Source organism: Panicum virgatum, chromosome 4K (genome assembly GCF_016808335.1).
Source record: "Panicum virgatum strain AP13 chromosome 4K, P.virgatum_v5, whole genome shotgun sequence".
Taxonomy (NCBI): Eukaryota; Viridiplantae; Streptophyta; class Magnoliopsida; order Poales; family Poaceae; genus Panicum; species Panicum virgatum.
The window spans coordinates 19,021,188-19,038,255 of record NC_053139.1 but is presented as its reverse complement, the minus strand read 5'-3'; the positions used below and the strand labels follow the sequence as shown (position 1 = coordinate 19,038,255).

General features: G+C 48.7%; 2 protein-coding genes across 2 annotated transcripts; one reads left to right on the top strand and one right to left on the bottom strand.

Moving 5' to 3' along the window:
* Window positions 1-2,579: 2,579 nt before the first annotated feature.
* On the bottom strand, window positions 2,580-10,724 carry LOC120703401 (peroxidase 11-like). The gene is made up of 7 exons (XM_039987468.1): window positions 10,362-10,724; window positions 7,635-7,813; window positions 6,525-7,415; window positions 4,122-6,387; window positions 3,814-4,005; window positions 3,391-3,556; window positions 2,580-3,164 (listed from the first exon to the last, which is right to left on the bottom strand). The coding sequence occupies exons 4-7, from the start codon at window positions 4,353-4,355 to the stop codon at window positions 2,752-2,754; spliced, it is 1,005 nt and encodes a 334-aa protein (XP_039843402.1). The 5' UTR covers window positions 4,356-6,387; window positions 6,525-7,415; window positions 7,635-7,813; window positions 10,362-10,724; the 3' UTR covers window positions 2,580-2,751.
* On the top strand, window positions 6,874-9,173 carry LOC120703400 (zinc finger protein HD1). Its single transcript, XM_039987467.1, has 2 exons — window positions 6,874-7,753; window positions 8,548-9,173. Exons 1-2 carry the CDS (start codon window positions 6,959-6,961, stop codon window positions 8,905-8,907), a joined length of 1,155 nt encoding a protein of 384 aa, XP_039843401.1. The 5' UTR covers window positions 6,874-6,958; the 3' UTR covers window positions 8,908-9,173.
* Window positions 10,725-17,068: the final 6,344 nt, after the last annotated feature.

Here is a 17,068-nt window from a genome sequence, read left to right as displayed (position 1 = left end):
CCATGGTGCACCGGTTGGCGTACATCCATTGTCGGTCCATTGATCCACAATAATTTGGCAAATTTAGGCGGTAACAATATTATTTTACTTTTATTCATATTATTTGGCAAATTTCACACTAAAAAATTTACATAATGAAGCATGCATCATGTTGCAAAGCTATTTCTGCGAATTAAGCATTAAAATATAAAAGGTCTAAATATCCATCCACAACATGCTTAAATTACACAACATGATAAATTAGAAGGTCCAAATTAAAATACAGATTAAACTACATGATAGCTATCTAATACAAACTACTCATTATGAGATCTTTTGACAAATGTCTCGTGAACTACCTCACGAAGTCTCGAAACGGAACGGTCATATTTTACCATCCCCTACGTTTCACATCTTGCATTATATCGAGCCATCAACTTGCGATCATCATCAGTATCATGCAACTCGACAATAAATTCACGTTGAAATTTATGACTTTCTTTGCCAAGTGAGAATATATGAAAAGCTTTCTTAATCCAATGACAAATACGACTGCTAACAAGACCAACACACTCTTCAGGGTGGAACTCAAGCGAATGATCGGTGTGCTTCAATTGATTGCGTGCCGCAGCACGACGCTCGAAGGCATCATGTTGCAAAGCCATTTCGAAGAAGTAATATTAATAACAACTCATTATGTCTCATTAAGAAACAAAAAATAATTCAATAGTCATCATGTCTCGAATAAATGTCACGAATTAATTACTGCACTATTTTTAAAAAACAAAAACTAAGTTTAGTACACTTATCAAATAAATGTAAAAACCTGAACAAATTATTAGAATTAAAATGAAAATATAAACTCTAAACCCTAATTATTTTGACACTATTCAATTCAAGGTGAACACGTCATTCCATGCCATATGAGGTGTGCAATCAATGTTCGTGGATTTGTTTCAGGCTCACTTTCTCTAAAACCATTGAGAAGAAAAAATGTTTGTTTCGAAATATGTCTATGTCGTTAACCTTGACCCAGCGGTGATAACACTGCCATTCGAGGCTACCATCGATATCCATGACACAGTGCGGTATAAGAGGACCTGATGAAGGAGTACGGCCTTAGTTCGAATAATGTCATTCTCAATTCGCTCAAAGGTGAGGATTTCATTATTCAGACTAAGCCCGTACTCCTTCATCACATCCTCATATATACCGCACCACGTCGTGGATATTGATGCTAGCCCCGAATTGCAATGTTATCACCGAAGGCGACATATCTATGTTCTGAAACAAAGATTTTTTAAACTTCTCGATGGTTTCACTATGAGCTTGAATAAATACATCATTAGAGTGTCAAAATAATCTACCTACAAGCATAACAACTACCAAACTAACCATGTCACTTGAAAATAATTGAAAAAATCACTATAGATTGCCCACATTTAACCTATCCAATAAAACTACTCTCAAATTCAATTCAAATGTTCTATACATCTCAAATCCATGCATAAATCAAAGAAATTGAGATAATATTCACTATTTCTAAAAATCACAAATTTCTCTAACTATTGAGCATGAAACAAAGTATGAAGACCATCAAAGAAGAGAGGATGAAGTTGCAAACCTTTGGCGCACTTGGATGAGTGAAATCCCCACAAAACTTGTCTAAATGGGCAGCACCTCCCCTCTAGGTCGCCATGGAGAAGAAGAACCCGAGCTCGGTCAAATGGTTGGCACAGGCTCGGGGAGGAAGAAAGGGAGCTGATATATATGACATTAGTACCGGTTGGAGACACCAACCGGTACTAAACCTCTACCCTTAGTACCGGCTGGAGCCACGAGCCGAGCCGATACTAAATGTCCTCGAAGCCATTTAATACTGGCTGGTACTTCCAGTCGGTACTAGGTTGCCACCTATCCATTGCGCCCGGGTGTCGGTGGCGCACTTTAGTGCCTGCTGGTGGCTTCAGCCAGTACTAAAAGGTTCCAAGGGGCACTGTAGCTCAGGCCCGGTACTAAATTGGCACGTTAGTACTGGACCAAAAGTGCGCCCGGTACTAACTGTCGCGGACAAATGAGCCATTTTCTGGTAGTGACCTGTCATCGTTGCCAAGCTCAAGCACCTCGCGAAGAGCAGCTCCGACCTCCAAACATGAGCTCACGCCTCGCCCCCAGCTACTGTCTCCCCCCCCCCCCCCAACTCAGCCCTAGGCCTAGCCCAGCCAATTCCAGCAGCATGTCATCGTTGCCAAGCCACGTCTCCGACGCAGCTCCGTGCATCAACCAGGCGCCAAGAAGCAAAGTGCAACCGCTGAAGGAGACTTCGAAACCATGACGAATATCCAAATGCGAAGGCTTGAGGAAGGGAGCGACACCCATGGCAACACCATTGTAGGGTTTTCACTTTGGATGAAAGAGCAAGAGGGGAATGCGATGCCCCCAACAGGGAAAGCGGCACCCACTCGCGTCACCATCCGCCAGGCTTTTTAAGGACTTCGCTTGGCTCTTCAACTGTATTTTTCATAATACAAAAGGTGGTAAATTCTTATCAGAAACCGCTGGTGATTTGCACGGAAAAAAGGTTATGAAGAACCCAGAAATACAAGACCAAGATGTTTATCTTCATAGTTCAAACAACAAAATATGTTTCAGAGTGGCAACCACATATATGCTATAATACAATAGCCTCAGTAGAGCGTCATTATTTTCCAAACAACCACCAACCATCAAAAGAACAATACGGGCACCGAGTTTCTTCCAGTTTTCACCAGCCTATGTGTTGACAAATCTGCAGTTCTTCCGGACCTCGCCACCGGCAGGGTTGGTAATGTTACCCATCTTCACCATGGAGTCGGAGAACTGCTTGAAGAACGCGGCAGGGTCGGCCCAATACTTGTTCACGGTGTCAGCTGTTGAGTACCCGGCGATGCTGGACCACATCTCCTGGTCGGAGTTGAGGAGGCCCTCGCCCTTGATGAGCGTCTCGTAGTAGGCATTGTCAAAGATTGCGGAGGTGTGGCTGTCCATGGCGCTGATGTTGTCGTCGCCGCTGTCCCTGGGGCAGACCTCTTTCAGCTTGCTGAGGTATGCCTCCGATGACGGATTGAACTTTGATGTCATTTCAAAGTCGCCGTAGATCCTGTCGCGGAAATTCTCGCACCTGGCAAATCCAATCGTGTGGGAGCCTAATACGGTATGGAAATAGTCAGTTAAATATAATCTGCAAAATCACGAAAATACATTTTATAATTATTGTATTTGCTGCTATATAACTAATGTTTATGGCTTTATCATTGGTTCAAGACTTTAAGTATTTTTCGTTTGTCAAGGGACCTCATCAGCAGGGTTTGTTGATCTTAATAGAACTAGTGATTATGATTTCAACCTGCAGTCTGAACGAGAGGAACATACCAACGAGGGCCACCATGTCAGTGGCATCAAGGCCTTTCTGCCAGAATTTGGCAATGAGTGTGAGAAGGCCCTGCTGAGCTGTAGGGATGTCACTGTTTGCTAGGTCCAGGCTTGCTTTCTTGGAGTCCAATCTTCCTACCGGGACATCCCAGTAAGGCCCACCTACCTGCGACACAGTGTTAGTTTTCAGCTATGTAACACTGATGCAGTATGTGTACAGTATGTGTATTGGTCCTTATTTAAAAGTTCCTTTTGCTCGAGTGACAACTGACAAGCCTACATGAAACTTCAGAGTTTATCCAAATTTGAAGCTGTTTCGAGAAAAAAATAAAGAATGCATGGCACGAGGCTAACTTCACGTACTAGACATTTCAGAAATGCACATTGTCACAGAGAAACAGAACATAGATGTGGTTTGGTTACCAGCACAACTGCGTCCCTAGCTGCAATGGCGAGCAAGTCTGCGCAAGAAACTGTTCCAGGGCACTCGGCTTCCAGCTTCTCCTTGATCTTGTCGACCAGCTCGAACCCTTTTAGCGAGTTGACGTTCTGGTCCGCCTGCTTCTCCCCAATCATGGTCGCGGTGTCATCAAGCAGCACTGATCCATCACATCCCTGCAAGAACCGTGCAGAATTTAGATGCTCAGCAGGGCACCTTTGCCAGAGTGCTGCATTGGCGTGCAGCATGGTGAACAAAAAAGATGATCAGTGTCTGAACAGAGAGTGCTGACCTGAACGAAGCAGTCATGGAAATGCAGGCGAAGCATTAGGGCGGCATTGCGGGTGTCGGCACGCACCGCGCACTCCATCTCCGTGCGGACAACGTGCTCCACATTCGGGCATGTCTTGGAGTAGTACTCCAGGCTCAGCTTGGAAGGGTCCTGAGCCACTAGTAGGGGCACGGCAAGGAGAAGGCAGGCCATGGAGAGGGCAAACGCCCTGAAGCACAGCACGCCTGCGGCCATCCTGAATTATTCTGGCCAAGCTCTGCCTGTTCCTCTGCAGCTGGGGGAATAACAATTCAGATGTTTCTGTGATAAGTTTCTGGGCCTGCATGGGCTTTATAGCAAAGTGAAACAACGCTACGTGGTGCACTGAGAGAAACGGGTCAAGAGGGAGATGAACCAACTCTCTGATGTGGTTGGTGGAGTAAGCAAGCAGAAACGATCAGTGTTGGGGCAAAACAAATGGGTCAAACCCTGCACTAGTGTTTGGTGGCTATGGGTTCACCAATCTTGGAAAAATCTTAGGTGCATCTCAGAAGCATCAAACTATTCTTCTTCAATGCATGCATGCCTGTTTCTTTTATTAAAAAAAACATTTGGATCTTTCCAGGTGTTGACTGTGGCAAAAATAAAAGTAAATACAATCCAGAACAGCAGGTGTTGCATGTATGCCAGAGAGATTGTGTTACTGGAAGACCATATGTTCCCATGTTAGATCAGCTTCCTATGAATGAAAACTAGTAGTTGAGCTAGACTGTTGTGTGGAACTCCATGTATGCATCAGTCTGCAGAGACGAAGGATACGTCTCCCTTTAGAATAACCAGAAAGGCAGAAATCAATAATTCTGGAAAGATTATGCCGAGTACGAAAGCCAAAAATAGCATCTCAGAACTCCTTACCCCATGAATTTACTTTAGCAGTTACCATCTGCCAGAATTCCTGAGTTTAGGGACCCGCTCTGCAGTTGCTTAGTCCCGGCAGCTCACCGGTCACAACCTCTACGGAACTGCTGTGCTTATACGCACTCATGCAATGGAATAAAGATGGTTTTGACAGGAGGAAAAATGGTGTTTTTTCATTGCACAAATATAAATGGCGCCAGTAGGGAAGAATTTTGATTCTCATTTCTCAATTTAAGGTGCTGTCTTTAAAAAAAAAAGTTGAGTGGTGCAGTTTTGTGTGCTGTTGCGTAAGGATAGTCACTAGGATGAAAATTCTGTGCAAAGATTTGGTTAAACATTTTTTCCCAACATTTAAATACTTATCAGCCAAAGGGATAAATGCAAACAGAGCAATTTCACATGCCATCATGAGTTAACCTGCAACAAATTTACACATCAAAGAGAAAAAGATTAAAAAAAAAGTGGCAATACTTGTACAAACCAATACAAAATTACTTAATAAACTACAGCTTAATGTACAATGTAATTTAATAAAAAAAAGCAAGAAAACTTTTTTTTCTAAAATGCAAACCCAATTTATCATCACAAGATGAATTTTTATCTCTAATCAAGTATCTCTCCAGTTCTCCAAAATACTGTATAACAATTTACTCAGATCAGGAGAAATCGTCTTAATTCAGAACTTAGAGTGGGCTTCTTCTTCTTTCCTAATAAAATCATCATGAAGACATTTGCAACCTTGGCATAGGAAAAAAAAAAGAGAGGAACACAACTCATGAAACTTCAAGGCAAGACAGATGATAGCTCCCCGAGCAAAAAAGAAGAGTCCTGGATTCATTGAATGAGCCTGGAGAAGAAAACATATCCATAATAAGACGGGAAATAAATATCCTGGCAGCAGATATAAGCGGCCGTCCCCAGCAACTTGACTTCCCCACTACATTGCGTTAGATATTTGTAGATCAGAAGGGCGGCAAGGAAACTATCTAGTGACCTGGCAGGGCACTTTAGGCCTTTTCCTGTGTATCTCCACTTGACACCTCACATTCGAGGTTCCAAAGGCGTAACGGCTAAGGGGGAGTGGCAACGACTGGCACAAAACCTCACGTTTTCGAATCCAAAAGAACCCACCCTACCCTTTTCCTTTTGATAAAGAGAAGGGCAGCATCTTCCACGCTCCCCCTCCGTCCGCATCCTCTATACCACAGCGCCCTCCAATTCTCTATCTTTAGATTAAGCCTAGTGCCCCAGTCCAAGGAATAATGTAAGCTGCAAGCGTCAGTGCCAGTCATAGGACATTCCAGATAATTCCCTTGATCCATGCAGTAGACCAGCTCCTGGGATTTGCCTCAGCAACTGTCCAGCTCACCTGCGATACAAATGAGAAAGTGCAACACGAAGGGACAGATCAGGGCTACATCATAAGAGGCGATAATAGCCTCCTGCTTGCGAATATGCAGACAGTTTTCACATAAAAGTCATGACAGACTGCTCAAGAGGATTTACCTGGAAGTATACTGTCTAATTCCCCAGGCTTGCCCAAAGAGCATCAAATCTTTATCTGAAAACGACTCGATGCCTGAGGATTGGCGTTGGGACAAAACAGGAGGCAGCAACATACAAAGCCAACCACAAGATAGGCACACAGCGATGCTCAGCCCCAAGAATGAAGCCAGGTGTCACTCCCAGGATTCTCCTCACACCCTGCTATTAGTACTCGACACTGAACCCGTGACATTGGTGACTCCCCCAACCCAACATACTCGCACAGTCACTGCAACAAGGCATAGGAGCCATGGAAAGCAGAGGAACGGGAGGAGACATATACACCCACGTATAGGGTAGCAGTATACTGCTATCTAGACTATCCTACTACTAGCTTGCTCTGACTGAGCCTCTTAGATTGTCTATGTGGTGCAAGTGCCAAGATCTCTCCGTTCATGAATTATAATTTTGGCAGAAACGCCCTCGAGAAGGAGGTTGGAGGAGGCGAAGGGAGTTGCCCATGGCCCAAGCCATGCGACGGGTGCCGCACGGCGCCGGGCGTGGTGTACTGCCGCGCTGACGCTGCGTACCTCTGCGCATCGTGCGACACGAGGGTACACGCCGCAAACCGTGTGGCCTCACGCCATGAGCGTGTGCGCGTTTGCGAAGCATGCGAGCGTGCCCCCGCCGTGCTGGTGTGCCGCGCCGACGCGGCAGCGCTGTGTGCCGCCTGTGACGCCAAGGTGCACTCTGCAAACCCGCTCGCCGGGAGGCACCAACGCGTGCCGGTGGTGCCACTCCCCGCTGCAGCCATTCCGGCTGCTTCTGTGCTTGCCGAGGCAGCAGCCACCACCGGGGCCATCGGTGACAAGGAAGAGGAGGTGGACTCTTGGCTGCTGCTCAGCAAGGATTCTGACGACAAGAAAGACAACATCATCAGTGCCAGGAACAACATCAGTAGCAACAACATGTACTTTGCAGAAGTGGAAGAATACTTTGATCTTGTTGGGTACAATTCATACTGCGACAACCACATCAACAACACAGAGCAGTATGGGATGCAAGAACGGCAGCAGCAGCAGCTGATGCAAAAAGAATATGGAGATAAGGAGGCTGGAGAGTGTGTGGTACCTTCACAAGTTGCTATGGTAAAAGAGCAGCAGCAGAGTGGCTATGGAGTTGTAGGGGCCGAGCAGGCTGCCTCCATAACTGCCGGGGTCAGTGCTTACACCGATTCCATCAGCAACAGCGTGAGTTCATCTATTACTACTATGCTGTCACATGCCAAGTTTTTTTTTCTAGGGTGGATCCTGCAAATTTGGGTTAGCATGTTACTTTCCACTTAAGACCATATCCAAATAATTATCTAGAAAAAGGGTATATCATATTGATCTCAACAAAAGGTAGGTTTCAGAAGAACTGGTGGATGGTTTAAAAAGATTTTAGTAATAGATGAAGCATTAACTAACTTTTAGTTCTCTGGTGGTATTTCTCACTTTATTCCATTTTCGTTTCCTTTCCTACTATTTTCTAATTGTAGGCAGACAATTCTTAGGCTGATGATAAGGGAAGTAGCAAAAATGTGCTTATGTATACTACGACTCCACTGCTCTAAAAGCCAGTCATAAGAAAAGGATCCTTAGGAATACTTATTGACAGATTCCTGCACTTTGTAACATAGACCACTCATGTTATCTCTAAGTGGATTCAATATATTAATCACCGATGGATGGAGACCTTATTTCATATAAAAATAATTGGAAAGCTATTTTTCCACACTTTTTATGAAAATCAATCAATACACCAAAGAAATGGGAGGGACCCAACTATCTATTCAGATAACAGTTAAGTTGTCCAATTTCGTTGCTAATAAAGTTACACTACATTTTGTTTCTTATTTTGCAACAGTAAATAAGCATTTTTTTCCATGTGTAGAATTAACCACTTAAATTAAACCCATCTATATATCATTGCAGGGTCTATGACACCTGCAATCCCCTTATGATTTGCATATTTCAGTGACCATTTGCCGATTCCATCTCAGATATCTTTCTCATCAATGGAGGTGGGTATAGTACCAGACAACATGGCCACAGACATGGCAAACTCCAGCGTCCTGACACCTGCTGGAGCCATCAGTCTCTTCTCAGGTCCTTCACTTCAGATGCCACTTCACTTTAGCCCAATGGACAGAGAGGCCAGGGTCCTAAGGTACAAGGAGAAGAAGAAGAATAGAAAGTTTGAGAAGACCATACGTTATGCAACAAGGAAGACATATGCAGAAGCACGGCCAAGGATCAAGGGCCGCTTCGCCAAAAGATCTGATATGGACACCGAAGTGGATCAGATGTTCTCAACTGCAGCTTTGTCTGATGGTAGCTATGGTACTGTCCCATGGTTCTGAAGGAACTTGGTGAGATATTATCTCATAGGCATATGTATCGACCAGAGTAATATGGTCCAACACAAGTAGTTCTAGGAAATCAACGTTATGAATAATAATGTGCTGTTGAAAACATATTGATAAAGTACCTTGGCATTTATGTTCTGGTTTGTAACTTCAGCTATGCAGCTAGCAGGTATATGTTATCAGTACTTGCTCACACGTTAACATTTTTAAATGATCAAAGAGCAGCATAATAAGATGGAACTGCCGCTGCTTTCTGCTAATGAGTGTATTTTCAATGAAATTAACATTGCTCGATGACTGATCATTAAATCCAACTGAAATTTCTCTACTACACAGGTGATGCATTCCCACAGCTTCAAAAGATTAATTATGAGTGAAAAAAAAGGGAAAACACTGTGAGCATGATATCTTTCGAGCATATCCTAATCAACATACCACTAGATTTCAGCAATAATTAACTCAACTCAAATAGAAGTTTTAAGTGCTACTGACACTATCTGGTGTATGCAACATTGACGTTGAGTTAAAAGTACCTAGACTACAAAATGATACAAAAGCATCGTCACACCATTTCCAAAATGAAACAAGAATATATCATAAAGCACTTTCTCATTCTCAGTGCATTCCTCTTTCCTTTCGCTAGCAACTAGTGAATGAATCTTAGTGCCTTTATATATCGATGGAACCCTCACCAAATATCTGAGGCATCCTAGGGTATTTGATCGCCTATACAACTTATCACATCCTTGATTAAACTTCAATGTTTAGGACCACTATGCTAGGCCACTAATAACAAATCAGTTAAATCGCCACACATTCAGATATCCAGGCCATTTGGTCTCTGATATTGCGCCACGATCAGAGTCAATTCATATGTAAACGTTTTGAAAATATTAGTGAAAGAAAATGCCAACATAAATTTTGAAGGGCATGTCCTTGACTAGTACCGAACTATGGCAATATAAGGTTCACAGCAGATACAGTTTCATAATCTGACTGATATTGACCAAATACATCACGAAGAATGAATTGGGGAATACATTTTTCTTGTTCCATGGTACACAAATCAATATTCCAAATACAAAGGAGGCCTGGACCCAGTCCAGCTTTTTAAAGAAAAAGGAACACCGCAAATTCCTCTAAGGCCTCTTTATTGGACACGGGCAATTGTTTTTCGAATCGAGGCTTTACCCCATGGACACGGGCAATTGTGCCAGGGCTATTGATAATTTCCCAAACTAAACCCGACCCAAATTCTATACAAAAATTAAGATTTCTATTCCATTACACAATCTAGGGGGAAACCTAGAAATGGACATGGTACAAAATCCTAGCTTGCAAGCTCTATATTTTTTTTTTATTTTCTTTGAGATGAGCTCTCCAGCCTAACACGAAACACGCAAGGCAGGGCGTCCCGCACAGGCGGCGGCGTTGTAGTGCGTACGTACCTCGTCGATCAGCAAGGGAGAAGGCGGCCGCGGCGAAGCGAAGCGAAACTGCGAAAGGGCGGCGGGGGACGGCGAGGCTGACCGCCAACAAATGCAAGCCACTGCCGCCGCCGCTGCAGTAACGCCTCCCTTCCTCCCTCGCGGTGCTCTCCGCAGACTCCGGTCGGTACCGAGCCTGGATCCAGTCCGCCACCCTCGCCGCGCCGCCGCGGCATTTGTACGGGGGACAAGGATCGGGGGGGAATGGGGGGTCGTGCAGCGCGGCGGCGGCGTGGCTTGCCACGGAATCGGAAAAGCAAATGGCCGTGGACCGTGGTTTGCGGAAACTCGCAAGTACGCCTAGGCCAAGGAATACGGTCTCTGGTGGTGAAGGAAATAAATGGTTGGGCCAACCGTGTAGCCTGTAGGGCCTGGTGCCCGTGGGCTTAGGGATGACAGCGGGTGAGAAATCCGGAGGAGGCGGGGGAGCGTACCCGTTCCCACTTGGGTTGAAATTACCCGCTACCCAACCAGCCACGGGTCTCGGGTCTCAATTTCACCCATACCCATCACCCACGTAGGTAACGGGTACTCATGGGGTGACCCATCCCCATGTAATAAATCCTCGGGTTGCATTTGGAGTAGCAGCGTGAAGCGTCCCCTCATAAGAGAAGACTTAAAAGTGATACAATCTCAATCACAGGATGGTGATAACACTTTTATTATATTAGATGGTACATCACCGTACAACTCTACGCGGAAGTGGACAGTGAAGCGTCACTATCGCGAGGATAACAACTAACACTCACACCACGATATTAACTACGAAGAGGGGTCATCAGAGTCTTGCACCATACGGAACTTTCTGCGGGTGACTCTATCAACAGGCAAGGTTGGGTGCAGGACGAAACCTCTACTCAACGTCCTCGGGTACGAAGTCTGGATCTTCCTCTGTAAAAAATTAAGAATGGGGTGAGTACAAACGTACTCAGCAAGTCCAACCACACCCACGGAGGGGGTATAAACAGAATATAATGCACAGGATAAATCAAGGATAAGGCTAGGGTTTAATTTGCGGAAAGCTGATTTTTATGCAAGGGTCCATTTGAAAGAAATGATTTTCAAAGCAAGTTTTTTGAGTAACACAGGATCCAAGTTTTAAGTTGCTACCGGACTCCTCATCCGCCGTAGCACACGGTACAACTGCCGGACACTTTTCCAAAACAATTCACGCCAACCCATCCAATCCCAGAAGAAATACTAGTTATGTGACCACACCGTAACTCGCCCAGTACCGTGGGCACGGCTATTCGAATAGATTTTAACTCTGCAGAGGTGTGCAACTTTACCCACAAGCGGGGTACCACAGCTCGATCACCGTAGTGTCGGTGCAGATCCCAACAAAACCATTACCCACCTTAACTAGACCTAACTAGCCATCACGGAATCCACCAAGGGGTCATTGACCTATCACAGATGTTGTAACCGGGGCATAAGTCACACAGAGTTAATCCCTTCTCCTTAATCACCCGTTGCTCTCAGCTCTCCTGATGGCTATCAGACTAACTAGTGGGGGTTTATGCTAAGCCGTTGTCCATACAACGGTCGAGTGGTTTTCACGATAATGGAGTTAGGTAAGATGACACACCAACTCGGTCCTTAATTGTGACAAGATGGATATCTCCCTTCCTTGCTCAACCACACAGGCACGAGCACACCATTTGGCAAATCACACAGAAGTGCCATCCATCCTGTCTAAACTTACCTTTCGAAAATCTCACATTTTTCCCTTCCCACACACTCACACATTTACTTTTATAAAACAAGTTGTATTGTGTTTAAGGTCCTAAGCGTTCTACCAGCGATTAACGTCCAAACAAATCACATTCAGACATTAATCTAGGCGGTCAAGAAATGGTTATAACAAATCAAGGGGTGGCTATCCAACCATATTTTCAAAAGGCAAAACATATGCAATTTTATAAAACAGGCCAATAGGTTGTGTTTATAAAAACTAGGACAAAATATGCATCAAAGGGCGGGATTGAACTTGCCGTCCTCAAAGCCTTCCGGGAAGTCCTGATCGAGGTACTGTCCTTCGGGTTCGGGGTCGCGGAACTGGTCCTCGTTCACTTGCTCGCAGTACTGCTTGTTGACATGCTCTTCCTCGTTCACACAGTGATCTACGACGCATACAAACCAACACACAATCGAGAAAAAGAAATAAAAGCTTTATCATTGAGCTCGAATCGGAAACAATTATGATATGTGTCAGTACCCTGTAGCAGGGATACCCACTCTTACTGCGGCAAGGCAGGACCCGCGTAGTTATCCGTAACTACGTGGAAAGGACGGAGTAGCCAGGCCCCACGGGTCAGGCTCTTCCCTCACCAGGCCAACGGCCCCGGACCCGTTCCCCTCCTGGGGATGGGTCCGGAGACGCCACGTGTCTCTAAGGAAGGGAAGCTCCGAGCTGACAGCCGAGGCCTCGGACCCCCCATAGGGGTCCGGGACCTCCTGCGTCCGTCCGGACCCCCCCTTTACCGCGTGGGGGTCCGGAACCGCCACGTGTCCTGGAGGCGCGGGCTCGTGCGCGAGTCTTCCGCTGGGGGACTCGCCCACCCACCGCATTTAATGCGGATGGTTGAGGCGTGCTCTGTCGCCGCGGCACACGGGACATCCTTTGTCAGGCCTCACTGAGCACCCCGTATTACCAAGGTGCACAGTGCAGCCGCCTGTGCTGCACCCGCGCAGAGCCCGTCTGCAGCATTAAATGGATACGACGGCACGACACTTTTCCATCATGCCGCCTACGCCGCAAGCTACACAGCCCGTTAAGCTACGTGGCAGGCGACGCCACTAGCTACGTCTGGCATCGTCCCGACAAGACAGCGCCTGGACATGATGAACGAGGGACTCCAGGAGCAGGCAAGGCAATCCAGGAGCGAGATCTCCTTTGCCTGCGATGCCATAATGTATGAACAGTATGTTATCTTATACTACATCGTTAGGCCCACCTGTCGGGGAGCCAACAGCCATGTACGCGCCTCCCTTGAGATATAAAAGGGAGGCGCTCGCTGTGCACTACAGGCTCGCCAGACACACCAGCTCTCGCGAACTCTCTCTCTCGAGGGAAGGCAATACAACACACAGTGGATGTAGGGTATTACGCTCCGGCGGCCGAACCACTCTAATCCCGCGGTGTTCTTCGTGTTCTTGAGAGAGATCGAACTAGGACTAGCTAACTCCCGAGTACACACCCTCTGGGCTAGGGCGGGTGCCTTCCGCCATCTGGCTGTGGTTTGCAGCACCACGACATTTGGCGCGCCAGGTAGGGGGACTTTAGCTGGTCGCAGCCCATCTCTTCCTCGTCTCGATGGTTCGTGTGGACGACGTGGAGATGACAGAGGGTGTGGCGTCCTCCACGCCATGCGCCTCTCGCGTCCCTGCTCCAGGGGCAACTGTACCTATGGAGCAGCCACCGGCGACGGCGGCGCGCGCTGCTCGGCAACAAGAGTCAGGGCGCCCATCAAAGGCACCCTCACAAGCTGCGAGCGGCGGAGCGCTGGCAGCAGCTAGGGAGTTGCTCTGCAACCCCCCGGCTGAGGCAGCCTCACCAGACGCCCTGAGGCAGTGGCGGGACGACGTTGACCATCTCCTCCACCTGGCTCAGGCCTCCCCCAGTTCTGCAAGGACTGGGCAACGACCTCCGCCTGGCAACGCGGTGGTACCTTACCACCAGCGTCAGGGCGGTGCGTCGGTGTCCGTGCGCTCCCCCACCGTGAGGGGTGCACGAACGGAAGACCTGCGGGCGGAGCTCAACCGCCGGCGGGCGGGAGAGGATGCCCGCATCTCCGTCGAGAGGGCGCGAGAGCGCCGTCTTATCATTGAGGGCTGCAACCTCAACGCCGACTTGGACGTGGTGGCGCCCAAGCCCCCGGTGAACGCCCGGATACAGTCAGGCGCACCGGTGGCTGGGGTGGGCTGTGCTGCACTGGCCGAGCACCTCCAAGCCATGGTATGGCCGTCCAAGTTCTGCCCGCACCTACCGGAGAAGTACGACGGTACCACTAACCCGTCGGAATTCCTGCAGGTGTACGTTACTGCCATCACAGCTGCTGGTGGTAACGGCGCCGTCATGGCAAGCTACTTTCATGTAGCCTTGTCTGGGCTAGCCCGGACTTGGCTCATGAACCTTACACCTGGGACGATCCAGTCCTGGGAAGAGCTCTGTGCGAGGTTCACAGCGAACTTCGCCAGCGCATACCAGCAGCATGGTGTGGAGGCACACCTTCACGCCGTGAGGCAAAAACCCGGAGAAACGCTCCGGGCCTTCATCTCGCGCTTCACCAAGGTACGGGGTACCATTCCTCGTATCTCAGATGCATCTATTATCACTGCTTTCCGTCAGGGGGTACGTGACGAGAAGATGCTCGAGAAGCCGGCGACGCACGAGGTGGAAAGCGTCACTACGCTTTTCTCCCTGGCAGACAAGTGTGCCAGGGCCGCTGAGGGCCGTGCATGGCACTCAGCCCCCCAAGACGGAGACACCAAGGCTGGTGGCTCCGGAGCTACCGCTCAGGGCGGTGGCAAGAAGAAGAAGAACAAGAACCGAAGACGTGGGGAACTGCATTCTGGCGGACCAGTCGTTGCAGCAGCAGCGCCTGCAGCGGCGCCAGCTGCGGCAGCAGCGGCTGGGGGCCATAATGCACATGGCAAACGCCCTCGCCCGCAAGGTGGAAGCGGAGGTGCATGCCTCGTGCATCCCACCGCTCGCCATAGCGCCGCTGACTGCCGTGAGATCCAGAAGCTCGCGAAGCGGGTCAGTGGGCGGCGTGAGCAGTCCTCCAAGGATGGTTCACCCCCTCCTCGCCAGCGGCCTGGTAAGGAGTAGGCCTCCGACAGCGGAACCGCTGCTGGGGAGAAGGAGCTGGGGTACCAGTCCCCCGCTCGAGAGCTGAAGGGTGTCTACCACGACGACGATTCCGATTCCGACAACGGCGACCACCGCAAGAAGCTGTACGTAATGTACGGCGGAAGCTGGGCGCTTGTCTCCCGGCGGGACGTGAATACCCTCCGCCGAGAGGTCCTTTCGGTGAAGCCGGGGGTCCCGAAGGCGGCGCCACACCAGAGGTGGATGAACACCACCATCTCTTTCGGGCCATCCAACTGCCCGAAGAATATGGCGGGAGCTGGTGTACTACCCCTGGTCACCGCTCCTGTCATATCCAACGTAAGGCTCTACACGTCCTGATCGACGGTGGAGCTGGCCTCAACGTCATCAGCTATGCAGCGTTCAAGCAGCTGCAGATCCCGGAGTCCAAGCTGACTCCCTCTCGCCCATTCTCCGGAGTGGGCCCACATCCGGTTTTCCCTCTGGGGAGCATCACACTACCGGTCACGTTCGGGACAGAGGAGAACTTCCGCACAGAGAGCGTTCTGTTCGATGTTGCGGAGGTGAACCTCCCGTTCAACGCCATCATTGGCCGGCCGGCTCTCTACCGCTTCATGGCCATTGCTCATTACGGGTATTTGGTCTTGAAGATGCATTCCCCTGCCGGAGTCCTCACCGTGCAGGGCGACCGCACCGCTGCCATCGCGGCAGTTGAAAGACTGCATGCTCTGGCAGCAGAGGCAGCACGTTCCGAGGAGGATCCATCCACCTCGCAACCCAGGGCGCCGGCAAAGGCTCCCAAGGTCCAACCGTCCGATCCGGACCATGTTCCCGTGAAGACGGTGCAGATTGGAGCGGACTCCACCAGGACCACCCGCATTGTGGGGAACCTGGAGGAGAAATAGGAAGACGCGCTCATTGCTTTCCTCCGGGCAAATGTCGACGTGTTCGCCTGGGAACCGTTAGAGATGCCCGGGATCCCCAGGGAAGTGATCGAGCACAATCTGAGGATCTACCCTGACGCCACGCCGGTGCGCCAGAAGCCTCGGAAGCAGTCCATGGAGTGGCAGAACTTCATCCGCGAAGAAGTCCGCAAACTCCTACATGCTGGCTTCATCGAGGAGGTCCACCACCCCGAGTGGTTGGCCAATCCGATCGTCGTCCCAAAGGCCAACGGGAAGCTTCGGATGTGCATCGACTACACCAGCCTCAACAAGGCATGTCCTAGAGACCCCTATCCTCTTCCGCGTATCGATCAGATCGTGGACTCCACCTCCGGGTGTGACCTTTTGTCTTTCCTAGATGCATACTCTGGTTTCCACCAGATTCAGATGTCTAGAGAGGATATGAAGCATACTGCCTTTGTAACAGTAGATGGGCTTTATAGCTACATTGTCATGCCGTATGGTCTGAGGAATGCCTTACCCACGTTTGTACGAGCTATGAACAAAACCTTCTGTAATCTAATTAGAGATATTGTTGAGGTTTATGTCGATGACATTGTGGTCAAGACTAAGGTAGGGTCAACACTAGTGGAGGACCTGTCCCTCGTCTTCGACCGGCTCCGCGCCACGCGCACGAAGCTGAACCCCGAGAAGTGCATCTTCGGCGTCTCAGCAGGGAAGCTGCTGGGTTTCCTAGTCTCACATCGAGGCATCGAGGCAAACCCAGCCAAAATCAAGGCAATCGAAGCGATGAGGCCTCCTGGCCGCATCAAGGACGTTCAGAAGCTTACTGGATCTCTCGCTGCTCTTAGCCGCTTCATATCGAGGCTGGCTGAGAGGGCCCTTCCCTTCTTCAAACTATTGAGGAGGACCGGTGCATTTTCTTGGAC

Excerpts from the sequence above, each read along its gene's own strand:
- LOC120703401 (XM_039987468.1), bottom strand. The coding sequence starts at position 4,355 with ATGGCCGCAGGCGTGCTGTGCTTCAGGGCGTTTGCCCTCTCCATGGCC. Across the intron at positions 4,006-4,121 it reads TCCATGACTGCTTCGTTCAG|GGATGTGATGGATCAGTGCT; the intron begins GTCAGCACTCTC and ends CGGTTCTTGCAG. Across the intron at positions 3,557-3,813 it reads CTAGGGACGCAGTTGTGCTG|GTAGGTGGGCCTTACTGGGA; the intron begins GTAACCAAACCA and ends ACTGTGTCGCAG.
- LOC120703400 (XM_039987467.1), top strand. The coding sequence starts at position 6,959 with ATGAATTATAATTTTGGCAGAAACGCCCTCGAGAAGGAGGTTGGAGGA. Across the intron at positions 7,754-8,547 it reads CCGATTCCATCAGCAACAGC|ATATCTTTCTCATCAATGGA; the intron begins GTGAGTTCATCT and ends ATTCCATCTCAG.